Raw genomic sequence first — 26242 nt, 5'->3', positions numbered from 1 at the left:
ACCTGTTAGTGTGAAAAAGTATCCTTTCAGAATGAGAAAACAAAAGCTAATGTTTACTTACCACAAGTTAGGACAGCCGACATTAGCACTTGAATAAGTACCTCAGACACAGTCATATGTTACAAATTGCAGTAAAGCAGCTATAACAGTTACAGTTTCAGGTTTTCATTAATGCTTTATTAGAAGAATAGAAATGTTAATTCTGTTTTGTTAGCCATAAAGAAGAGTTAGTGTAATGACCCGTTATGAGAATGGCACCCTATGTTAGGTAGCGAGGTTATGTCCAGGTGAGAGCACCTTACTCAGTAAAGATGCAGATACCCGTGATATGGACGAAAAAGCAGTGGACTGTTATCGTGCACAATAACACCTGCTGCGGCATATGACATGAAGGGGAGATACATGTCATGTGTTTCACTGTGGCTAGCAGTGATGCTGAACTCTGACTCCTAAAAGGATGTAGCCTCCTACAAGCAATGTATAGTTGCCACATAAGGACTGATATTGGTAGAATGTCGGGACGCCATTAACTTTTTGAGGGGAGAGTGTAAGGACAAGAAAGACATTGTGGACAAAACAGGACACCCCCCATAATCTTTAGTTACAATATTATAGTTAGTTAAATAGTCTGATTGTTCAAATATGTATTTTCTTTGATTGTGGTAAAATAAGGTGTGCCCCAGTCTCCAAAAATGACATAGTGCAGAAAGGGTAGTTATTCCTCCGTTACACCACAAGAGGGAGTATCCCCTAAAATGAGCAGCTCTAGCGGGAGTAAATAAGCCCAGCCACTACCCATAAGGCAGTGCGCCTATAAGAGTTGTGTGAGACTGCAAAAGTGTGTAACGTTGTGCTATGTTAATGTATATATTTGCAGATGCAGTAAAGGCGAACTCACAAAGCCACACTGGTTTCAATTCGTTTTAATCCAAGTGTGCAACATCTGCTTCAAGGATTCTTATAGTTAGTATGACTCGGGGGTGTTGATTCATTTAAACTAGGTTTCTGTAAGGTAGAGTAAATTAATTTGTTGATCGATCACTAACAGCGACTTGGAAGAGAGACCTAATGTTTAATAACCCACATTTCACTGTTTTATTCTTTGGTGCTGTTGATGATACTGTGTTGCTCTTTCTTTGTGATTTTTTAAAATGTCTAAGTCATTTTTTGACTATTTTTATCTGTTTTTTGTCTGTTTGGAAGCAGAGATAGTCTCTAAGCGGATGGGGTTTTGGGGTGATAACAGGAGGAGAGAAGCATGCGAGTATGAGAGAAGTTAAGATATATGGTGAAATAGATGGTGAAATTAGGAGGAAGTTAGATAGTGCTGTGGTGTCATGAGTTATGCTTTGAGGCGAGGCATTCACATGCTTTATCAGATGCTACCCATCCTGTAATTAGCTCTCAAAAGCACCATACTCAACCATCTCTAGAGTTACAGGGGGAGATTTGTGTAACTGCAGTAGTCGCAGAAAAAGAACCAAAACACTGACTTTGCACAGGGACAGGCATCTGGTGACAAGGGAGCATTTTAAATTAGCTTCTTCTATTTTCAAAGAATTTGTGCTTTACAGAACACAATAAACTCAAATCAAAAACAAATCAAATTAAAATCATAAACATAAAAAATATAAATAAATAAATACATTTTGAAACATTTCAAAATTGCAGACTGCACAAATGCATGAATTTGGTAATTTATGTCAAAACACATTTATTTATTATGAGCTAGTTGGCATTGATGTTAATTGATATTGCTATTTTATTGTGTGTTATTTTATTGGAATTTGTATGTTTGTACAGCACTTTGGTCAACACCACTGTTGTAATTAAAAGTGATATATAAATAAATAGAAATAAAAATATGCAGAGAACATGCAAACGCCACACAAAAAGGGCTGAGCTAACCAGGAACCTTCTTACTGGTGTTACCCACTTCAGTATCATATATGATTTCGGTATAATCAGCACTGGAAATGTGTTGAAAATGAAAGAGAAGGGCTGAACGATCAATTTCTTTGAAATTGAAGTTACAAATTGAAACAATGAAAAATTAACAATTTAGCTATATATTATTTAATTATATATTTTAATTCTCATTCTTGCATTAAAATATAGAGCGTGCACAATGTTTTAAATCTCTCATAAGTGAAGCTTGTGTTTAAAAAATTATATTGTTCATTCAGACCAAGAAGAAAAAGTAGTGTAAGCTCATCTTCATTAGTATTTGTGAGAGGATGTCAGACGTGCTTTTACACTGTGAGTTGAGGTTTTGTGGTGAGATATTCACATATTCACCATCCACACTCTAACTCACCCTGATAAGGGACACACACCTACCAGCTTGCACAAAGACTCAGTAAGTAACATATTCGTCTCCCTCTGTTTCTGTTCTTTTTCCTTTTGATCTATAATTCAGATGTTTTTTCCTGAAGTTTTTCATACACCATCCTGTCTCTGTTTGAAGGAACCACTCAACTCAACTTGTTGGCAAACATAAACAACTGATGCAAATATTCTAGATGTATTGTCCTCACTGTCAGGGTTCATAATTTATTTAATGTCATTTAAGCAAGCCCTTTGTAATTGGGTGGGTGATCAAAGAACGATGATCTCCCTGCGTCGGCAGTTGCTCTTTTTTCAATCAGCCTTTCATTAGTGCACACGTTCAAAAAAAAAAAAGAACAAAAAAGATGCATCGTCACATGGAGTTTATGTAAGCATTCTAGTGAAGTTCTTACTCAAAGGGAATTTAAAAATGTTGTCTATTAATTGAAAGAAGTTGGTTTCTATTTCAAAATTGCTAACTGTTTAAAAGCTTTTGTTTGTCGTCTTACCGTGGAGTCTGTCTGTTGCAGTGCAGACTGACTATACAGTAAGAATAGTTTTGTGCAGGGTGCAGAGACGTTGGAGTGAATGATTAAATAAATAAGAAATGGATAACTAGTTACTATGTATCCAGCATATGCATGAGGATTGACTATAAATTGATATATATAGTATGTAGATATGTACAACAGAACAAAAACAGCATATGCTTTGATTCAGAAGCGGGTATGGTGGATGATTCAAATACAGACACTATGTGAGTGTTCTAAGTGTTCATCAAACATCAAACTAATGGCCTGTATGTAGCAGATGTCTGCTTGTTTTGACGTACAGTTCTTTATGTATGTCCAGTTATATTAACCACACAGCAACCCTTCTTTGATGTGTCATTTTTTGATAGTTAATGTACATTTAAGGTGCCATTTAACTTCATTAATAGTAAAACCTTCTTTTTTGTTCCTTCCAGAGATGGCAAGCTGGGTCTCCACCCTCTTCTTCCTAATCTGGTTGTCAGTCTCTCAAGCCCAAGAGGGGAGTGGAAAAATCCCCACTGTGGAATTCATCTCTGAAAGCCTGATTAACAATGTGGTCCAGGACCCACAGACTGGTCGCATCTACCTGGGAGCAGTCAACAATATCTTCCAGCTGAGCCCGTCCCTCCAGAAGGAGGCCCGCACTGAGACGGGCCCAAAAAAAGATGCCAAAACATGTACACCTCCTGCTTCAGGCTGTCAGGACACAGTGCTCATGCCCAACAGCAACAAGCTTCTGCTGGTCCATCCATCCAATGGTTCACTAATAGTATGTGGCAGTCGGCACAGAGGCATATGTTCCCTCCTCAACCTGTCTAATGTAGAACAAGAGCTGTATTACAATGACAACAAAGGACAGAGGACTTACGTTGCTAGCATAGAGGATAATGTGAACGTGGTGAGCGTCATGTCCACCTGCACAAAAAATGGCCGGACCTTCAAAGTGTTCCTTGTTGGAAAGGGCTATGGAAGCCTGGACAGTCCAAAACTAATCAGCACACGAATCCTTGAGGACTACCAGGACTGGGTTGTGTTTGAGAACATCATTGAGGCATCAGCGGTACAGACGGCGCCATTTGTCCTCAAGTACTTACACGATTTCCAACATGCCTTCAAAGAGGATGGTTTTGTGTATTTCCTCTTTTCTCGGACTCTTGATGGCACAGATAACAAAAACTTGACTTTTGTGTCTCGTCTTTGTGAAAATGACCAACATTACTATTCGTACACAGAGCTCCAGTTAACCTGCGGTATAAAGAACCGGTACAACAAAGTCCAAGCTGCATATGTGGCTTTTCCAGGAAAAGAGCTGGCACGGGTCATGTCTCAATCTGGTAATTATGGGACGGTCACCTCATTCACAAAGGTCCTTTTCATGGTGGCTCATCCAGATGACGACGAAAGCGACTCTGCTCTCTGCATGTACCCGCTGAACTCCATCAATCAGCAGCTGATGGATATAATCAGTGCATGCTACAGTGACTCTGGGGAGATTTCTGGGGTTCCTGCTGTGGACGTACCCTACTCATCTCAAACCTACACAGCATGCACTTCAAAAATTTCTGTAAGTGCTTCTTTGTCAGCTGACTCTAATTTAAAATAATGTTTTGAAAAACTCAAATTGGTATAATTATAATCTGTAATGCAGTTATCACTTTTTATTATAAAATCTCAACATTTGTTCTCCTGTTCACTTGTAATCTGACCAAGGCTAAAAGGCATTACCATGCAATAGCGTCCAATAAGAAGAGAGACACACTAATACAGTCACTGTGCCAACAGCATATGCTGCTACATTAAGTATATAAGTATAAGTACATTTAACAAATTAATAATGGTATTAATTGTAATGTAATTCTATAAACTGAGTGAGATAAGCTGCTTCAGGCCATATAGATGTATAGTTAGGTCCATAATTTGTTGGAGAAAGACAATTCTTGTAGCTTTGCCTCTGTACACCACCACAGTGGATTTTAAATCACACAATCAAGACGTGGCTAAAGTGCAGACTTTCTACTTTAATTAAGGGGTTTCAGAATTTTTTGGTTTTGTTTGTTTAGCATTTGTCTGAATCTAAGCAGAGAGTATAGCCCTGTACACTTCACATTTCATCCTTCTGTTTCTGTTTCGATCAGCAGTCACAGTAATCAGACAGTAGTGACCCAGTTTCAGTGGCAGCTATACATGCCCAATCTGATCATGAGCTGTTTCTCTCCTCTCCATACTTTAAGAATATTTTTTGAGAGCTGTAAAGGTTCTTTCAGATTTTCTTTAGCAAAGTTTAATCTGATCCTCCTGTTCTTGAGTGTAACCGATAGTTTGAACCTTGTTGTCCCGTTTATGGAGGTGTCTTGACAATGATATGCCTACCTCTCCTGGGTGTTTTTGACTTAGATATTATGAAGCCGTTTTGCTTATCTATGGAAAGCATTTTTTCAGGTCTTTATGTGTTGCTGAGCTGGCCATTTAAATTCTTATTTTTTAAGAAAGTACCAGATTATTAATTCTTTTTACTCTTGAAGTTTTTATTATTTTTGATTCTGGTTTATTATTTCAGCTCAATGTTAGCCTCTCTCACTTGCACTTCAAACCACCTTCAAATATTACGTCCGCTTCATTTGTCATGAAGTAACAAAGGAACTGGCCTCACCTGGAACTACTTGTCAGTCAAATATCCAGTTGGTTTTAAACCTCTAAAAAGGGGGACTGTGTATAAAAATGGCTCAAATTCCCGAAGAAGTTTTGGCAAAGATTTGCTAAAATGCTTTGAGTTAAAGCTTAAAGTTTACCTTCAATCACATATTGATTGTTTGATTTAAAACCTGCTTTGGTAGTGTAGAAAGACAAAACCACCAAAATGACACCTTTGTTCAGGTTATAGGCCTAACTTTAATATGGCTCACTCTCCTCTCTCCATGTACTAAATACACCTGTCAAATTTGGCGGTCTATTCATGTTTTAAAATTTCCCCTTTGCTGCCTCTGACATGTCAAGACCGCTGCTACCCTGCACCACTGGTTGATATTTTAGCTGTTTCACATCTCCAGCTCCCACCATAGGGTCTGCAGCTGTAGGATATTTACTTTAGAGAGTGACTGAGCTTAATACCGAGATCAGTACCTACTCAGAAATAATTTAAGTATTCCATGAACAATTTTCATGTGCCAAAGACTTTTTTAGTTATGGCCCAACTTAACTGGTTATTTTACATTTTTTACTTGCATGTATTAGTAGTTTCTTGTTAAGTGATTATTAACACGAGTTTTCCTATTGTTCTCGTCTCAGACTTCCGACTCTAAGGCAAATACTTACTTGTAATTTTTATTCATTATTTTAAACAAAGAAATGATCAGTCAAAACAAAGCCAATTTTAGATTGTAGATTAAAATGGTCGAGTGTTCAAAGCACATTTCCCATCTCTGTTATAAAGTTTAAGTAGGATACGAACAGTACTGCAAAGACAGTTAATGTTTTTGGAGTGAAAAGCAAACAATGTCTGATCGTCCCTTCTTGTTATCCTTTCCCTTTACAGAAGGATGCATTGGGAAACTACAAGTGTGGTGCAGAGCATTTGCTTTCGCCTCTGGCAAGCAAGCCAGCATTTGCCTTAAAGGCAGATGCAGTGTTGACCATGTCGGTCTATCTGACTGCTGTAACTGTTGCTGTGGAGAATGACCACACGATCGCCTTTTTGGGCAGCGCCAACGGAGAGGTCTCCAAGGTTGAGTTCTCTTGTGGTTTTTTTTGTTGGATATTTTTTCCCTCAGTTTAAACTTTTATCTGAGGGAAGGTGTATCAAGTGAATTTAAAACCTCTTATCTTTTGTCTTTTGTTTATTTTGTCCAGGTACACCTGAGACCAGGTGAATATGGCAACGAGCCGTACTCCTATGATGGAAACAACATAGGAGAGAAGGTCAACAAGAACCTTTTCCTTGACCAAAGCCAGAGCCACCTCTACATTACCACAGAGAAAAGGGTGTGTGTGTATATATTTAACACAGATATATATATATAGATATATATATAAAGATTTAGTCCGCTGTTTCATTAAGCTTTTTTAAGATTTAGATTTCAGAAGCTTTTCTTTCATTATGTTGACTCACATCTGATTCTGTTCCTAAGCAGAAGGGGAAGAGTTTCTAATGTTTCAGATGCTGTTAAACAATCAGATTTTCAGAAAAATACAAATGTCTTAATATAAAAAAAAAAATAATACCATGGTTAAAGTAAACATTCAGTGTTTTGTGTTGAATAAACTAAGAAATTAAACATGGGGAGAAGACACGAGAGACCCCACTTGCTCCCACTCTGCACACCTGCAACATACTAAGGAACATTTACAGCTATATTTTAAATACTTGTTATTTTTGTCCAGTGTCTCCCTTAAGGTGCACCTTTTGATCAAATTTCATGTTGTAATAATCCAGATCACCAAGGTGCCAGTGCAGACGTGCCTCGAAATGAAAGACTGCCAATCATGCGTGGGACTGAGGGACCCTTACTGTGGCTGGTGTGTTTTGGAGGGCAGGTGAGGATCACACACACACACACACACACACACACACACAAGTACATTCTTGCATGCATTTACAAATGCATGCACACAGCAACAGACTAACACAAACACCCACACATGCAATTCCATCTGTAAAACACAGTAAGATATTTGTTCAGTGTTTTATTGCAGACACTTTTAGACCTATTATATTTATAGCAGTATATATTGAGACAGTTCATTTTATGACCAACAGTTACATTTCTTGAATTATTTATATAATTTTATTAAAATAATTGTCTATTAATCTCATTCCTGAAATGGTCACAACTAGGAAGTTGGAAAAAAATATTATTTTTTATTACTTGCTTAAAGGTTATATAAGTTAAAATGACCCTATTAATGTAGTTACCATTGAGGACCTTGCATGTTTTTCTTTTTGATACATAAATCTTTATTTTGTGCACAGATCCTGCTGGAAGTCACGTAGGCATTGAGTTGTTATTTACAAACTGACTTTTTGTGAAAGCATTCATGGCATGTGCAGCTCAGGCTGATGGGATTTTCTCATCCTTCGTCTGAAGGTGTACCAGGAGGTCTGAGTGCCGACGGGCAGAGGAGAAGAATGGTTGGTTGTGGAGCCCCAAGCAGCAGTGTGTCAAGATTGTATCCTTCTCTCCTTCAAACCTTCCCTGCAGAAAGACCGGCAAGGTACAGCTCTGTTTATTCCTCACTCAAACTGTCTCTGACTTCCTTTGTTCTCTTTTATTGTCCCTCTTTTCTCTGCAGTACCTAACTCCACTTACATGCAGAGACTGAGTAATAAACTGGGTACACTGTGAATCAAAGACCTCGAGCTCTAGGTCTTCCAGCTCTGTATTGATCCACCCAGAAAACTCCAAACTATCTTATTATAACCTGCGTGACTGATTGTCTGAAGATGGAGAGCCTCTTCCTATTCCCCCATTTTTTACTTCTTCTGTGTTCCTGCCTGTCTGACTCACACATGAATTCCCATCAGCAGCATGTCACCCCTCTCTCTTTCTCAGTTTCTTTTTTTAAAAAAGAGAAACAGTTTCTTTATTATAACGTTACGCAGAGATACGAACTCAGTGAGATCTTACGGGCTAAGAAGCCACAGTGTCCAGTCAGTATGTTTTTGTCCAGGTGAACATCAATATTCCCTCCCTTCCTACCATTGGACACTCTGACCGTCTGCAATGCAAGATTGAGTCTTTCCAGAGTAACGGCATCATGTCAGACTCTGGTGAGGTCTCCTGTGATCTGCCCCAGCCTGGGCTTATACCGAAAACACCTGAGGGCCAAGGTATGGTCTCTTTAATTACCCTGCCACGTTTCTGTCGTCTTTAAGGTCTAATGTCTGTGCTTCTCCATGATGGTTAATGCTGAATAATAACTGGACAAAGTGGGAAATGGGCTGAAAAAAACATGAGGTTAAGTTAATGCCAGCTGGCAAATTCTCCATTTTTTTTTGAAGAACGTATAGTGTCCAACAAATTTGCACCAGAAAATTGCACAAAATCAACACAGACACTTACAACTATTTATAAATGTGTCCTCACATGTCATGTAGGGACACGTTAATCTAATTTAAGCTTTATTATTTCAGTTTACAGTTTTTTGTATCAGTAGTCAGCAAACATCTTGCCCAGAACAAAGTGAGTCCCATTAAAAGTCCTTTATAAAACAAAACATGAAACTTTTTGCAAATAGAGCTCAAGTTTCAGCTTTTATACGCTAAAATACAGTTCAGGGAGTTAAATAATCACTGAACTGATTCTGAGAAGATTTATCAAAAAATTTCATCGCTCTGTGTTTTTTGTCTTTAAATGTACAAGCATACTTGACATCTTTAATATGATAAAACTTGTATTCACATAAACAGCTAGTGTAACACATTTTAACCACTGTTTTACTGTATCTTCAGACTTTGTGGCCGTGGCTATCAGGATCTTTGTGAATGAGACTGTGGAGTTGGCCACGCGGGAATTCATGTTCTACAACTGTGCTGCCACAGTGAGGAAATCTGAAAACACACCGTGAGTCAGGCTGTTAATCTTTCAGTTCTGCTCTGTCACTCAGTGAAAATACACAGTGACATGGAACACAGCATCATCTGACAACCTTGATGTAAATGTATCACCGTGCATGAGCAGATGAGAGATCAAGGCTCTGTTTGTAAATTGTGATGCATGGTGGTTTTGAATGCACCTCTTGCATTTTTTCTCCTGCTTCCATTACCAAGCCGAGGAAATTGCCTCAGTTTCCTTTTCATTAATCAAAAAATGAAAGTCGATCCTGGCTGTTTTTTTCCCCTCATTTTTTTCTGCATTTCTTTCACACAGAGGAACGTGTGATGAACGAGCTTTGCTTATGTGAAGTTGCAGAGATCCATTTCATTGTCAACAACATAGATTTTTGTGCCGGACGCTCTCTGATGAGTTTGCATGTTTTAGATGTTGTTTGTGTGTGCTTTTATGTGTGCATGCTCTACCCTGATTGTGCATGTGAAAGTATTTCCTTATCCAAGTTGGTCCATATTTCTGTGTTTTCAGGTGCATGTCATGTGTAAGCAGTCAGTGGGGATGTCAGTGGAACACGCAGGACCACACCTGCAGCGATGCGGACAACAGCGTGGTTGGTTCCCACATCATCAAGCACCGTCAGGTTAGTTCTTTCTGACAGGTCAAGGACTCTTTTCTGTCATGTATGTGTATGATAGATGTGGAGCACAAGTATAGCACAAGTTTTAAAGGACACATCTAAACTTTACATGTGATTCACCGCCTGAGTGGTCCAAACTCTTCCTGAAAAATTAATAAATACACAAATCCCACTATCAGCTGCCACCATCTTGCATGACAAATGTTGCAGGGTGGAGGATATCAGATTCCAAGTCAGCAGATGTTTCAGCGATATAGTTATCTGCCGCCACAGATGAGGGTGTCCGTTAAGTGGTTAGCATGTTTAAAATGTAAATTATTAAATTATCTAATTTGTTTTCATTCTGTTTCAGAGCGCAAACTGTCCTCGGTTCGAGAATCCAGATCCTGTGCTCATCCCTGTGGGCTACAAGACTCGAATCAGCTTTGAAGGCATAAATCTGATACATTACAAGGTAAACTGGCCCCACTCCACCCCCAACATGCATCTGAGTTCCAGGGAAAGAAACACTCTTTCTGTTTGTGGATATTCCTTTGACAGAAAAAAAGAAAAACACAACAGGTTCATTTTTAGGCTAAAAGAAAGGAGAATGAGCCAAACTTGTTTCATTTTTTTTCTACTCTTGTATCTGTTAATGAGGGGTTTTAAATTGGCTATAGGTGTAAATGTCAGACTGTATGGTCGCGTTTGTACTGCAGTTGACACCTCTACAGGGTGTATCCTACTTCCTGTCCCATGACAGCTGGGATTGGCTCCAGTCCTCCCAATCCCCGCTGTGTAGGATAGGGAATTAAGAAAATAAAGTAATGCATCTGTATGATTTCACAGAGATGGGGTCCCCCATATCAGGTGTACAGTTCTGGCTGTAAGCGATGATACGGCACTCTCACCAACTATTTAAATGTTGCAATTAGAAAGAAAAAAGTAGCTTAAAAGGGAGTGAAAGGAAGCAAAAATAAATTTAAAAAAAATTTAAAAATGGCTCATTTAGAGTGGTCTGTACTGAACTTAACTCACGCGCAGAAACCCAGAGACAGCAGATGGTTTAAGGCTTAAGCTCTGGAAACGTGGCAAGGACAAAAGCAATAAAACGTGGCGAGGGGAATGCAGGACTGGGGCAAGGGAAAGGGGCCTGAGATGACGACTGGAGCTGGGCAGGAAACAATCACACTGAAGAGAGAAGACAGTGGAGTTAGGGAGGTAGTGAAAGTAGCCCTGAAGTGGTAAGCAGTTAAGTATAGCAATTCTTACTTGCAGTAGGTGGAAACAGAGTGTTGAGATGGGGTGAGCCAAAATGAATCCAGAAAATGAGTTGATGACAAACTGGGAGTGAATGAATGTCAGCGTGTGGCTTGAATCACTCTGGATTGATTGCCTGCAACTGGCTCCAGGTGTGCAGGAGCTGGAGGAGGTGGCCCTGCCCAGGGGCGGATTCCAGGTAGGTTCAGGAGCCTCATGGAAATTAAAGCTAACTACCGCGGACCATGACAGAATGAACTGTGGGGGCCACACCAAAGTCCAATATAAGATAAATAAGGATTATTTTGTCTGTGAATCATGCAAACTACTCTGGTAAAGTTTTGGAATTGGAAGTAATGACAATAGTTCCCCTTTAAGACTGGAGTGTTCTGCTGGAAGAGGGCTTAAAACGTACTTTTTACCCTTCAACCGTAGCGAACAGGTGTGGGACACCCAACTTTGTGAACAGAATTACTCAAGAAATCTTGTGAATACAATTACTTGGATGTCTCCTTGGATGTTTAAACTTACCATAGGCAAATCTAGGAAGTTTAGGGGTGGCACTGGGGACCGCCAGTATTTTTGTTTTTGTCATGATTATGCAGAGTATCTTTCCACATGAATAACATTACAAATCCCAATTCTTACTATCAGACAGCAATCTAAGCTGTAACAGTTCACTTAGTTGTCACAACATACATCTTGATCATTTTCTTTGAATGTGTGAGTTCTGATGGACTTTATTGGTGCAGGTTCCCAGGGATCCATTCATGTTTCATCAATCAAAGTTTTGACAGCTGATCTTTCACAGCTGTGAAAATCAAAACTTTTAAGCCCTGTGTGAGGGTTTTATAATCACACAGCTTTCTGGGCTGTTTCCTTTTGGTTGTTGTGTGTATATGTTCAGTGAGTAGAAACAGAGAAACTGCAATTGTTTCCATGCTCTATACAAAGAAGAGCATCAAAGAACAGTACTGTAAAAGTATGATCAGCATGAATACACATCAGCATTTTTGTGTTTGTTTGTGTGGTTCTGCAGGGTCATCATTTCACCATTGGCAGTGAGCTGATGACAAAGGAAGAAGATGTCTCGTTTGAGGGGGGGCCCTTCTACACATTCAGTGGCTTCAATGTGAGCATGACCCCTCGCTTGACATTTGTCTTCATGCAATACACTCAACACAGGTCTTTGCACTGTGACTGGTTTGTGGTCCTAGTATTCAAAGTACAACCTAGAAATACACTGAAAGAGTGAATGTATATATTCTGTGTGAAGACTTTCTGTTTATGAACAGCTGTATTTATGTTCCACATTTATAAAAGAAGTCAACCTTTAGCCTTTTTTCACATTCCCTTTGATATTCTCTAGCTCCCTCTAATGGACATGCTCCCCTCGCTGGAGAGTTAAACACCATCTCCACATTGTGAACTTTGTGATTGGGAAGCTCAAACAGTGCTTAGCCTCCAGCTATGTTCTTTTCCAACATTGATTTCTGTAGCTGAAAATCTGCCAGACTGAGTATATATTCTTTTTTCTTTCTTATTTTCCCTTGGCGTGGGGGAGCAGCAGCCCACACTGTTTGCAGAGAAGAGCTTAAGTGCCATTAATCACAGGATTCTGTATTAATAATTCATTTTCTTCCAATTTCTTAGTTTTTCTATGATAAGTCACCGGAGACCAATGTTCTGTTCTACGTGAAGGACAAGGAGTCTGGCGAGAAGATGGACAGCACGGTGAACGGTGTGTCTTCACATATTAATGAGGAGATTTTATTTGAATGCCCTGTGTGTACACGGCAAGTCCCACTTTGGGGCTTCAGCTGGATTTAAGGAAGCTACCTTTAATCTGCACTTGAAAATTACAAAACATTACTGCATAATCTAACAGCTTTTTACATGAAGGATTCAGATAAATGTATGTTACTGCAGGAGTCACTTGAAATTAGATTGTCCATCAATTTTTCATTGAGGATGCAGAATATGCTCTTTGAATGTGCAATAACATAATATTCAAAAATTAGCATATTAATATAATCCTAATTGTTTTTGTTTCCTCACTATTATCTCTACAGTCACACTGTACAACTGTGCCGTTGAGAGGAATGACTGTAGTCTTTGTAAGAACGCCGACCCAAAGTACAAGTGTGTGTGGTGCAGCAAGAAGCAGGCGTGTGTGTATGAGAAGCTCTGCGATCCTCTCCCCAGCAACACCGAGTGTCCCGACCCCGAGATCACCAATGTGAGTCTTCACATTGCTGTCATGACTTCATGTTTACCTTTGAAATGGAAACTGTACCTTCTTTAAAATCTTGTGATTGGATGTAAAAACACATTGACTGTGGTGATTGGACTGAGGTCTTCACTGGCCGTGTATTTTTCTTCCACAGAGGAGTTGGGAGTGTGTTTCTCCTTGAGAGTGTGCGGCGCTGTTCCTTAGCACATGTCGACCGGATCAATTCTTTGTTTGTTCACCTAATTGTTCGTGCCTCTTTGTCATTGATAAAAATCCATCAGTAATTGTGTTTATATCATTCTGACAGAGGCTATCACCTAACCCGCTGCAGCCTGACAGACAGAGATACTGCAGATAAATCACCATGACTTTGTCTGTTGTTGAGATTCAACTTAACAACTATACAGAGGATTGCAGTGAAATTTTCTGAAGACGTTGAGAGTCTGCAGTGTTGACCTTTATGGTTTTATTATTCATAGACACTTGTGCCCTCTTTTAGCCCATGTTCAGGTTAAACTTTCAGTGTCCAATACCAGTAACATCGACAGATGTTATCCTGCTAAAGCACACGTATAATCAAGGACACGTTGCAGTAAACATCATACCTCCACTTGGCCTTGAATATTAAATACTTAAGTCAGCTCAACACTTGGTTAAACAGACTGTGTAAATCTCTTGTATGTTCTTATTGCACAAATAATCTGGTTAAATCCATTTCCAATCCCTTCTTCCTATAAACACCCTCCTATTACATCTCCACATCCAGATCAGCCCTCTTTTCGGCCCCGTGCTGGGAGGCATCTCCATCACCATCAGCGGCTCCAACCTCGGCATCGATCAGGGAGACATTAAAAGCATCACGGTGGCTGGGAAGCCCTGCGTTCATGAGCCAGAAAAATACTCCGTCTCCAAAAGGTAAAGTTGCCCACATGCAGTTGTGCACTATGCACAGGACATGTAACCCACCTGGAGGCCATTCAAATGGCATATGGACAGGTTTTATCAAGTCTCTTTTTAAATGTTGTATACTTAACTGTGTTAGGAATACTTTCCTTTTGATCAGGGTAACCTGACTACAGGTTTTAATTAGCTCATTCTACAACTGTATTGATCTGAGTCTCCAGACACAGTTTGATTTAGAGACAGTCACAGTTTCCAGAGGGAAATGTCAGTAGTAGAAGAAGTATTCACTTTTTTCCTTTTCTTTTCACAAATGTGCAAGACAACAATGTAAAAAGATCGCGTTGCAGATTGATTGTTCAGTAAACTTTTTATAACCGTTCAAGCCAGGGTCAGTCTAAATAAATAGTGGGCCAATCAGCCTTTTAGTGATGTTTTGGTTTTTAAGTATATAATTTGAATATATTTAAGTTATTTTCTGGATAGGAACCTAAGGCGCAGATTAAAGTTGACAGAAACTGAAATTACAGCTATAATATTTGCATGAAAAATATAGTGAGGTATAACAGCAGAATATTGAAACACTTTAGCAAAATACTCACAGGAAATTGAAATTTTACTTAAGTTCTGCACTTAAATAAATGTACTGAACTTATTTGCCTTCTGCTGCTACTACACCACTGAATGGCACTCAAGCACTTGCACATGGCTGCTGATTGAGAGGGTCTTCTTTTTTGCCCTAATGTTGCACACATCCTTTGAGATACATGTGTTCATCAAAGCACTATAAGTATATGTCAATGATTTGATAGTGTCACACACAACTTCTTCTGGTGGTCTATTCATGCTTCAGGCACTACCTCATCCTTCTACCTCAGGTGTTAAATGGACTGAGCGCTGTGAAAAACATCGAATGAACTTTAGGTCAAGTCAAGCAAACTGTACTTCAATAACAGCTGTGTTTAAAAAGTGCTCACTTCATACAAATGGTCTATAAAAGAGAAAACGGCCACATCATTGCCCCACAGCCGCTGGCCAGAACTGTTGACACCTGGCAGGATGGAGCCACATTTATGACAAAATCTTGCCCCACCATCTGCATGATGAGACATAAAATAGGATTTATGAGACCAGATGGAAGTGTTTCTCCCTTAAATCATCCACTCTTGGTGCTAAATGCCTCTGTGCTCCTGCTGTTAGTTGTCCTGCGTGTTTGTGCAGCAGGTTGTTCCTCATTTGCCTAAAATCTGGGCAGAGTTTGCATTGTGTTATTTCACTCTTTCACATCTTAGTTTGAGCTGCTGGTTGTTTGGTCATGACCTTCCTGTTGGAGGCGTGCTATGAATGATGACCATTTCATCAGCTGTGCATTTTCCCTCAGAACTGTTTATCACATGGTTTCTGTTAAACTCCAGACATTGACATTCATAAAAGAAAATCCCTACAGGGACAGAAGCAGAGAAACTGTCAAAGAAATCCCGCTACACTCATAGCTTCTTAGTCAAAATAAATAATTAAACAGTTAAACCTGAATGTGAACAAACAAAAACAACTGACTGCAGTTTTTTAACTGTTGCCTTATCTACTAAACTAAAACAAGAGACATTAGTTGTTAATAATCGCAAAGATGGGCTAAAGATTACAAAATCAGACTTCTCCAGTGTTTCCAGTTTGTTCTCTTAAATGGCAAATCCAGGTTCAATAGTTGTGTAGGGTGGATACTAGAGATGGCACGATACCACTTTTTTATGTCCGATACCGATATCATAAATTTGGATATCTGCCGATACCGATATGAATCCGATATAGTGTTTTTTAATCAATAAAACAGTTTTTTTTTAATATCTTGCTGCATTTTGTATAAGTTTATACTCAAGTTTAAATAAATAACAACACTAAAGCTATTCTGTTATACCTGTATGTAAAAAATACACTGCGCCCAAAATATTTCATAGTTCAGCAATACCAATCTAATAAACTTAAACCTGCTCCATCCTTCCTATTCTGGTATTTTAAAGAGTACTTAGCAGAAATATTAAGCAACCTAACTAATAGGGTTGCAAACTCCCAGCAAAAAAAAAATAGGGAACCACCCACACCCCCCACCTCATGATGCTTAATTGATGTAATCAAATTTAATTTGATGCAGGGAGGAAAATGCACAGAAATAAATTATTTTTCAAGAATAATTAAATAGATTCAACATCTTTCTTCAACAAAATTGCAGACTGCACAGATGGTACCTTCCCAAAGGAAAAAGTACTATAGCTTACTAGGGTATATTAGAATTAACAGTTACTATATACAGTAATGGACTTATATATATTTTTTACATCAGATTAAAACTTTGGGTGTAAGAGTCAGATAATTATTTATTAAAAGCTAGACATTTTAAATGAGAATAAGAAAGAAAAGCATGTCTTTGTGCCCCCTTTTCCCTGTTCATGCCCTATCGGCCCCCCTGGCTAAACTTTGCTAGATCCGCCCCTGCACAGTTACCAGCCGTCAGCTGCATAGAAAAGGATCCTGGTGTAGAAAGTAATAATAAATAAATTCTAACAACAGCTTATCAAGCTTAAACGTGCTGCTGTTGTTTAGCCCTGGTTTCCTCTTTTGGCGCAAAGTGGGCCAAAAACAAACAAGAGAGATGGACTCGAGACAGAAAAGCCGATCAGCTGATCATTGATCAGTTTCACGTTTGAAGTAGCAGCAGGAGAGAGAGAGAGAGAGAGAGGCAGTCGCTCCGTATATTGGTTGTTAATCTTAACGCGGGAATGCTTTACAAACATTCAGAGATGAACTTACACGCTTGCTTTACTTCTCTATGGGAAAACGTCCTCGGAGATGAAATGCTGGTTTGGTAGCGCACAGCCGCTCTATCACGTGATGCACACTGCTGCAAGTGCTACTGTTATGAGCTGGGTTACGCCTTGTAGCAAGTTTTGTGAGGTGCTTTTTTGATATTTAATGGATCGGATTACATTTTTTATTTCTCGCCGATATCCGATCCAAGAATTTGGGTCAGTATCGGACCGATACCGATACCTAATATCGGATTGGTCCATCTCTAGTGGATACCCTGTCTAAATGATGAGACCTAAAAGGCACATACAGCTGACTGTCATCTGCATAGACATGATAAGAAATGTCAGTAAAAGATTGGACGATGCCAAAGAAAGAAAATAATATAATATGAACCCTGTGGACCTGGACTGAACCCTGTGGAACCCCACACATGAACCTGCTCATCCTAATAGAGAAAGTCCTCTCTGACAAGGAGGAGGAAAACCAACACAGCACCAGAAATATAACCCAAAACCTAGAACCTATTAAGTAAAATGTTATGGTCAATGGTGTCAAAGGTTGCACTCAGATGAAGTAAAATGATTACAGAACAAACGCCTGCAGCAGAAGCCACTGAAAGACCTTTATAGATAAAGATAGGGGTCTCAGTGGAGTGCTGCTTTTGAAAGCCAGACTGAAAAGGGTCAAAAATCTGTCATTTGCATAGTAAAGATTTGAACTGGCTTTCTAAAATCATTTTAATCTTTCAAAATTACCAATAGAGCTGGCATCAAAATTGGGCTTATTCTGTAAAGGAGTTACCGCAGCATGTTTAAAGTAGGATTACCTCAATGAGCTATTAATGAAGCAATGATGGACCAATGCTTGTGAGAGTCCCAGACAGGACAGAAGGAGGAACTAACTGTATGGTCACCATGAGCATGATGAGGGTTTCATCTTGCCTTTTACTGTAGTCAAGTCATGTAGTCAAGAAGTAAATGATTCAGGACACCGAGCACCATTGTTACAGGCGGAGGAACCCGAGGAGATTTTGAAGTTCAGGACCATCATCTTATTTACAAAATGATTGAAAAAACAGTCACAATCAGAAAGTAACAGAACATGCAAAGGTGCTGTTGACGGTTTCAAATAATACCCTTGGATTATTCTATTACAGTTTATTATTAAAATAAGAGGATCTAGCTTTTTTATTGCCTTATTATAAAAGTGAAGAAATTCTCTGAAATATTTACCATGGACCACTAAACCCGTGGACTTCCACAGCTACTCTGCTTTTTAAAAGGAATGTCCAAGGCCACAAGTTCAGAGTTATTACCAGTTTTGTAAGGAGCGACCTGACTGAGAATGGCAAGGTAGTGTTCATTAATGGTGGCAGCAAGGAGCTCAACATTATTATCAGAAGAATTAGAAAAATTAAAAAAAGAAGAAAACTTGAAAATAACAGAATCATCAATGAAGCTCCTGCGCTTAACACAAACTTTGAAAAAACAAGTACGAGTTACAAGAAAACAAATTAATTTATGTGCAAATGGCCAAAGATCACACCATAAGTTAAGACCAAGTATGTGTGAGTAGGGCCCCAAACATGTTCAATAAATTTAAAGAGAGGAAATCCTGAGTTGTAGTGCTTGATGGATCCTCAGCATGAATATCCCCAACAAATGTGATTCTGTGTATATTTAATAGTGGAAGATAAAAATCTTTAAAATAGCATACATAGCAATTTTGATCATAGTTACCTCAAAGGAGCTATAAAAATTATATTAATATATTATATAAAAAACAATATCATTTGACATAAAAATATATTTCACGTGTTCCACGTCTACAGCCGGACATCTGCAGTGTACTAAAAGTGAACGTTCTCCATGACATTGTTCTAAAAATGTGAAGCTTCATTTTCACGCCGTCACGACTCAGAGATAAACAGAAAATTCAGTTTCTCACTACAAAAAAAGTCATTTTAAAAATATGACTTGTTAGCAGTAGAGTGGACATTACCATCATAAAACTGTTGAAACTCGCCTTAATATGTAAATAGTAAATAATTCTTTACCCAGTTTTGAGTTTCCAGGTCAAGTTCCAGCATTTATTTTTGTTTATTTATTAATTAATTTATTTTTTCTGTTGTTCTGATCAGAGTTGTGTGTGAGATTGGACCTGCTGATAAAGCTGACTGGGGACAGGTTGAGATCGAGGTGAATGGGGGGAAGAGAGGAACCTCCTCTGTTTCCTTCACCTACAGGGTAAATGCATACACACTCACAAACACACACATATACACTGTCCTCAGCTGTACGTCCTCTGTTGAGTTGTACAGCTTCTTATTGAGAAATGAAACTCATCCAAAAGCTTTCAGCTGATTTTGTTGTTTTATGGACTGTTTTATGTTTTCCATTTATTAGCTCCAGAGAAACTCTTATCAAAACATACCAAGGGCATGACAGTTAAGAAGACTGACCAAATACAACATGCTAAATGTAACAGTAAATTAGGCGCCTAGATGCACATTGCTGTGGTAATTTACTGTACAGTAAGTCAAAATGTGCAGGCATTCCTCTTTAACCAGATGCTGTGCAGCAGTTCCCTTTGTCACTTTAATACTCTAAGAGGCTACAGTGTAGCTGTTTAACTGGCTTTTCATATCTCTGGCTCTGCTAAAGCTTCCCCACAGGGGAGTGCTCCTCCTAACTGTTTGCTCAGCAAATTGAGGCAGATGTGGTGCTTGTGGGAGTTTGTGTGTCTGAATGTTTCTGAAAGAGTGGGTCGGGTTGGATCAGGCTGAGAAGCAATGTTTCTCTATGGAGCTGTATCTGTGTGTGTTATCCTAGTGTGTGCCAGTGTCTGCCAGTAGTTAGTGTGTACTTGAAATATGAGTGTGTATTAAGGTGGTATTTGGTGACACTCTCTCCCCTTCATTAGGACCCGATACCTGAGGAGGTGACGCCAAATAGAGGTCCTAAAGCAGGGGGAACCCTCATTACAATCTCTGGACTATTTCTGAATGCTGGCAGTAAGGAAGATGTCCAGGTTACCATCGGAGGGGTGAACTGCAGTGTGTAAGGATTTCTTTTTTTCAATAATTCTCATTCAGGCCAAACTTTTTCAATTCAGCCTCTTTAGTTAATAGAGCTACTTGTTATTCAGACATTGAATTCTATGCAAATTCTGCTTTACGCACATTTTGAAGTCCATGAATTGATTTTTTTATATATATATGTGTATATTCTTGAAGCAAAAAATTGAATTGACCTAAACTTTAGTGTCACAATGAGGAGGGATTTTTTTCTCTTACAATTTTCCTGTACTGTTGTGACCACCAGTGCTCTGTCAAAACCGATTCACGGTGACATTTTAGGCAGAGGTAACGGAAAAATAACGAGCAAGAGAAGCAGCAAAGCCAGATTTTAACAAGCTGTCAGCCTGCTGCCATGTTGGCTTCCACTGCATGGTGACCTTGTGCCACCCCCACTCCTTCAGCCAGCGAGTACTGAGCTATGTCCTTGTCTTGGCAGGGAGCACTTTGGAGAAAATATCACCTGCAGGACAGGAGAATACCGCGTGGATAAAGTGCCCTCTGACCCTCTCGACGTCGTAATGGAGTATGGAAAGAGAACCACAAAAACCATCCCGGCTACCTTTCGGTTTGTTGAAAACCCCACTGTGCAGGATCACCAGCCCAAAGCAAGCTTTGTCTGGTCAGTTTAACACAGCAGTATGCAGTCATGGTGTTTGTGACATTTACTCTATCTGTTTGTTACATGTTGTATTTTTACTGCCTTCATTTTACCTGCAGGGCAGGATGGAAGTTCAGGGGATAAATGTGTATGTTGTTGTCCTATTTTCATCCATTCAGACTATTGATCTCCTAATACGAATAATATGACCAAGTACTAAATGCATTCTGTACCTACATACAGTCTTACAGAGTAGGTATGATCGAAAATTTGCTCACTCTCCCTACAGTGACTGACATTGTTATTTTCAGAGTTCATATTTCTGAAATCTCTAAACTTCAATGTTTAGAGATTTCTGTCTCAATGGACAGAAATAAGAGAATAAGACACAGGCTGAGTTTTGCATTTGAATATGTCCTTTAAAATAGAAATAAGAAAGCTTCTAAGTTGACATTGTTTTTTGATCACAATTCTGCCACATGATTAGAAACACTGACTAGAATGATAATCATTAAAATTACCACACGTGCATTTTAAGAACCCTGCCTGTCTTCCCTTAATTCTCTCTGTGTGCTTGTGCTCTTATTTTTGTGTGGATAGGAGTACAATTCCTAATATGCATTTTCCTGTGTTTTTGGTGCGAATACATATGTTTGTGTGTGTTTTAGTGGAGGGAGGAATATTGTGGTAACTGGCACCAGGTTTGACATAATCCAGACTGCAATCATGAAGGTCCAGGGACATGACTGGTCATCTTCAGAGGTTCCTGTTCATTTTCCTCATCTTCCTCTGAGTCAGTGTACTGGTCCACCTCTAAGAGTCATAATTTCTTAGATTTCTCCTTACTCTTTCTATTGAATGTTGCTTCTCCTATGCGTTTCTCCCTTCAGAGTAGTTCAACTCTTTATTCACCCGCATCATGAGCCCCAATTATAGTTTTCCTCCTTGCTGTCACTGATATGAGAGAAAATACAAATACCAAATACCTGCAGAGATTAAAGCAAGTGCTGAGAAATCAGTTGAATACAAAGAACAAGATCTGGACAATCAACACGTACGCCATGCCAGTCATCTGATACTCGAGTATGTGTGTTGTTTCATCCAGGATGAAACAACACACATCCATGAGTACACCATAAAGGTGGCCACAGCTGATAGTGTGCCTCGTAAATACCTCAGGCAGCAGAAACCCAAGAAAGAAAGGGAACAAGAAGGAACCATCATGGAAGGATACTCCCTGTTCCTGTCAGGTCTGCAGTGGCAGATTATGTGGAGTGGAGAGTGTGTACCCAAATGCAGACTATGGAAACAGAACTGAACTTAAGACAAAGCGAGAAGTTTATTTTTGGATCTATGAAAATACGAACAAAAGTTGGAGGGAGACTAAGGTTGAAGCAACTTTACTAAACTGGGGATACCGGAGATATGGAAATTGAGACCAGAAACATGAGCGAAGATGAACAGACAAACCAACATGGGACAAAGGGAAACTCACCCAGTAAATACGCAACAGGATGATCAGGGAACTAGGGGCAGCTGGGTAACACAGGAGGAACAAATCAGGCATAACAAGACAGGAGGAAGCAAAACTGCATGAGAGACAAGGTGTACCAAAATAAAACAGGAAACACAGAGACAGAGAACAAAGGAAACATGATGGGCTGGGTGGAGCACACCAATGAGACCAAGACATCAAAACGAACCAACTAAATGCACAAGTAACTAAGAACTGGAAATGCAAATGATTAAACTAGGAAGTACAAGAAAACTAAACAATCCCAAATAAAGACTAAGGAACACAGACACTACAGTAAATGTAAACAGGGTCCAAAAGTCCAAAAAAACAAAACACTAGGTCACAGACCCGGTGCCATGACAGTTCCCTACATGCCATGTACCACCAGGAGATAGAAGAAGTGGCAGCCTAGGAGAAATCCTACCTATAAGTAAACTCTTAATAGATTGTCATATAATCCACAGGTAAGTATAGTTACACAGCAATATCACAGCAGACTAAAAAATAAGTATCCTAATGCATACAACGAAAAATAAGCAGTTAACATAGGAATAGAGCGAGAAAATGTGTCATCCATTGCTGTCAGAAGGACTCATTTGAAAGATTGCTTTGGACTCCACATAAAGGATCTCAAAGATACAGCCCAGTTTTTTCCCACTGTTCTCTGCACTTCCTGCTTCCTGTCTGTCCAAATGTCGAAATCAAAGCCTTACAAATTTCTGACATATAACAACTACTCATTTGGCTCATTAACATATAGAACATACATCAGAACAGAAAAGTTTTCTTTATTATTTTTATTGCTGCTGCATATTTTCTATGGTGTAATTTCATGTCATGCTTATATTTTTTATGTCCTTTTGTCACAATTTACTGTCCCTCTATTACACAACATACTCAGCTTGCCCATGAGAAGAACGCCACAGTCATCCAGTTTCAGTCTCCAACAGTAAACGGCTCCGCAGACCAGCACTTGAAAACAGTCATTAAGCTGGACAACTGGGAGAAGGAGCTGAAGCCCTTTTACTACCACCCTGACCCCACCTTCAATGCTTTAACCGAGAGGGTCATCACGGAGAGCAGCATGATTATCGTTACTGTGAGTACAGCCATGAGGTCGCTTTAATGTAGTTGTAGTACAACGATTTGTTTTGGGCTTTTTCTGTCATAATAGAAAATAATAGAGAAAAAATAACAGAGAAAAGCCCAACCATCAGAAAACCCTCTATGAGCAAGCACTTGGCGACAGTGGGAAGAAAAACTCTTTTAACAGGAAGAAACCTCTGGCAGAATCAGGGTAAAATCCAGAGAGGTGTACAAACATATAGTGGGTGAAAGAAAATGAGTGACGAAGAAACACTCAGTGCATCATGGGAATACCCAGCAGCCTATGCCTATTGCAGCATAAGTATGAGCTGGATTCGGAGTCACCTGATTCAGCCCAAACTATATGCTTTATCAAACAGGACAGTTTTAAGCCTAATCCAACAAATCCAAACTGTGAGCTGGTTCCACAGGAGAAGGGCCTGAAAACCGAAGGCTCTGCATCTCATTCTGCTTTTAAATAACCTAGGAACTACAAGAAGGCCAGCGTCTGAAAGTGAAGTTCTCTATTAAGGTGATAAGGTACTGTGAGTAAGATAAGATGGGGACTGAATATTAAAGACCTTTTGGAGGATTTTTATGTTTTTTACAATAGATGCTTACAATATTTATCTTTTTCTTTACTTTTGGCGTATAACAGCTCATAGCTGTGATACAGTACACCCATTCCCATACATTACTCATAAAGTGCTGCTGATAATGTTTTCAGTGCTCATCGTATTATCTGTCTAATTAACTTCAGTCACTGCTAGGGATGGGTACCGGTATCCGGTGCCATGATGGCACCGGTTCTGACATAAACGGTAGTAACCAGACCGAAAAGCAGCCCACATTTCGGTGCTTTATTTCGGTGCTTTTTTTTTCCTGAGATGTGATACACTTTAGATTCTAGCCAATCATTTTACGTTTCCGGGGATAGTAGGCGGGTCCAGGTACGTACATTCTTTTAGAGCAGAGCTACAGGTTAAAAATGCCCAAGGCGAAGCGGTCCAAAGTCTTGCTGTACTTCACAGCAAAAGATGCAAACTCAGCAGCCTGCAACAAGTGCTTTAAGGTGATACTGTGGAAAGGAGGTAACACCTGAAATCTGTCTTCTTGTTTGATGGCAGATACTCCCTTCATCCTGGCCAAAAAGGCTAAAATGACCAAATAAAAAGTGGGAAACAGTTAAACATGAGAGGTTTTTGGACAAAGTATTTGTTTTTTCCATTGTTTAAGCACTGCTTCCAGCCAAGAGTGATACCATATATGCCCTATAGCTGCAGAAAAGGTTAACATTGTTATCTTTTTACAAAAAAAACAGCTGAACATGAGAGGTTTTTGGACCAATTTTGTGTTCTCCATTCTTTAAGCACCGGTTTGAGCACTGTTTAAGCACCGGCACCGTTTCAAAAGTACCGGTTTGGCACCGGTATCAGATAAAACCTAAACGATACCCATCCCTAGTCACTGCCCTTAGAGCCTTGGATTCACTCTTCCTCCTGCAGGGTCGGGGATTCTCCAAAGCCATGACAGCAAAGGAGGCTCAAGCCTTCATAGGTGACGTTCAGTATGTGGTCAGGACCCTTCAGGATGATAAGCTGTTGCTGGAACCACCTTCCAGCCCACCTCGTGCTCACTCCACACAGGTGGATGTACAGGTCAGGCCACAAAAAGACAAATGGATGACACACTGTTATGGAGGACATAGTCCAACTGTTTTATTTCATTGAAAGTTCTAACAAGCTACAATGCTCTAACATGACTTCATAAATGAAGGCAGTCCTCTGAAAATGTAAAAATATGGAAGTATCAAGAGAGTGAACTTTAAGTACCCAGTTTAATTTATTTTTTTCATTTCAAAAACCTTAAGCTCCCAATTTAGCAGAAAGTTACGTTCTATCCCTACTCCAGTATCTTCCCGTCTTTACCTTTGGTAAAATGTGCAGCGCTTGTGTAAATAACAAGATTTCCACTCTTTTGTTTCCCACAGATCAAGTTTGGGAAAGGGGTGTGGTTGGTTGGCTCAATGGAATTTGAGGATAAGAATTATTCCCTCTACATGATCATCCGCATTATCCTTCTGGTCACCCTGGTCACCATCACTATCTCTGTCTACTGCGCCACACGAGCTCAGTTTTTTTAGGTTTGTTTTAAGAATCATATCATATACTGTGCATTCATCTATCTGGCCAATATGCAACTATATGCAACACAAAAGTGGACAGTTGTGTGTTTCCACATAGCCACCACACAGCTACTTTTTGATTTTGCCATGTCATGCAGTCTCTTGTGAACTGTACAGTGGTAACACATTTTAAATTACTGTATATAATTCATTAAACATTCCACCTCAATGACATCACAGAGGAAAATTTAGTACATTTTAAAGATTATTATAGTTAATGAGATTTTTTTTTTAATTCTTTTTTTTTTAATGTCAGCAAGAAGCAGCTTTTTTCCTGCAACTAATCATATCGCTCACATTAATCCTGCTATATATCTCATGATAAAAACATTTGCTTACAGTAGCACTTCATTATTATGTATAAGAATTATTCACATTATTTTACGCATTAAAAATATGTTTTTGATCTTTTTGCCTTTTTTACTCTTGTAACGTTCCATACATTCAGCGCTTTAGAGGCAAGGTGCTTCTGCTTTAATACATTTAATAAACTCAGAGACAATTCATATCTCCTGTTTCTTTCAAATATCTGTTTGTTTCAACTGGACTCTCACTTCT

At 39.3% G+C, this 26242-nt stretch overlaps 1 protein-coding gene across 1 annotated transcript; it reads left to right on the top strand.

Annotated features, from left to right (window-relative positions):
• The first annotated feature begins 3282 nt into the window (after positions 1 to 3282).
• LOC146515205 (plexin-B2-like) lies at positions 3283 to 26003 on the top strand. Its single transcript, XM_085167045.1, has 20 exons — positions 3283 to 4425; positions 6394 to 6582; positions 6708 to 6839; positions 7291 to 7391; positions 7943 to 8069; positions 8526 to 8685; positions 9307 to 9418; positions 9935 to 10046; positions 10396 to 10497; positions 12322 to 12414; positions 12936 to 13023; positions 13355 to 13521; positions 14282 to 14430; positions 19361 to 19466; positions 20143 to 20279; positions 20736 to 20918; positions 21566 to 21659; positions 23315 to 23512; positions 25005 to 25157; positions 25490 to 26003. The coding sequence occupies exons 1-20, from the start codon at positions 3298 to 3300 to the stop codon at positions 25640 to 25642; spliced, it is 3684 nt and encodes a 1227-aa protein (XP_085023171.1). The 5' UTR covers positions 3283 to 3297; the 3' UTR covers positions 25643 to 26003.
• Positions 26004 to 26242: the final 239 nt, after the last annotated feature.

The sequence above is a fragment of the Neolamprologus multifasciatus genome, chromosome 7 (genome assembly GCF_963576455.1).
Source record: "Neolamprologus multifasciatus chromosome 7, fNeoMul1.2, whole genome shotgun sequence".
In the NCBI taxonomy this organism is placed as follows: domain Eukaryota; kingdom Metazoa; phylum Chordata; class Actinopteri; order Cichliformes; family Cichlidae; genus Neolamprologus; species Neolamprologus multifasciatus.
Note: the sequence above shows the minus strand (reverse complement) of the source record. Positions and strands in the feature narration are given on the sequence as shown.

What these genes read in the sequence shown, in the direction of transcription:
- LOC146515205 (XM_085167045.1), top strand. Translation starts at nt 3,298, where the DNA reads ATGGCAAGCTGGGTCTCCACCCTCTTCTTCCTAATCTGGTTGTCAGTC. An exon ending in TGGTGTGTTTTGGAGGGCAG is followed by an intron (nt 7,392 to 7,942) that starts GTGAGGATCACA and finishes CTTCGTCTGAAG; the next exon opens with GTGTACCAGGAGGTCTGAGT. An exon ending in CCGACCCCGAGATCACCAAT is followed by an intron (nt 13,522 to 14,281) that starts GTGAGTCTTCAC and finishes CTCCACATCCAG; the next exon opens with ATCAGCCCTCTTTTCGGCCC.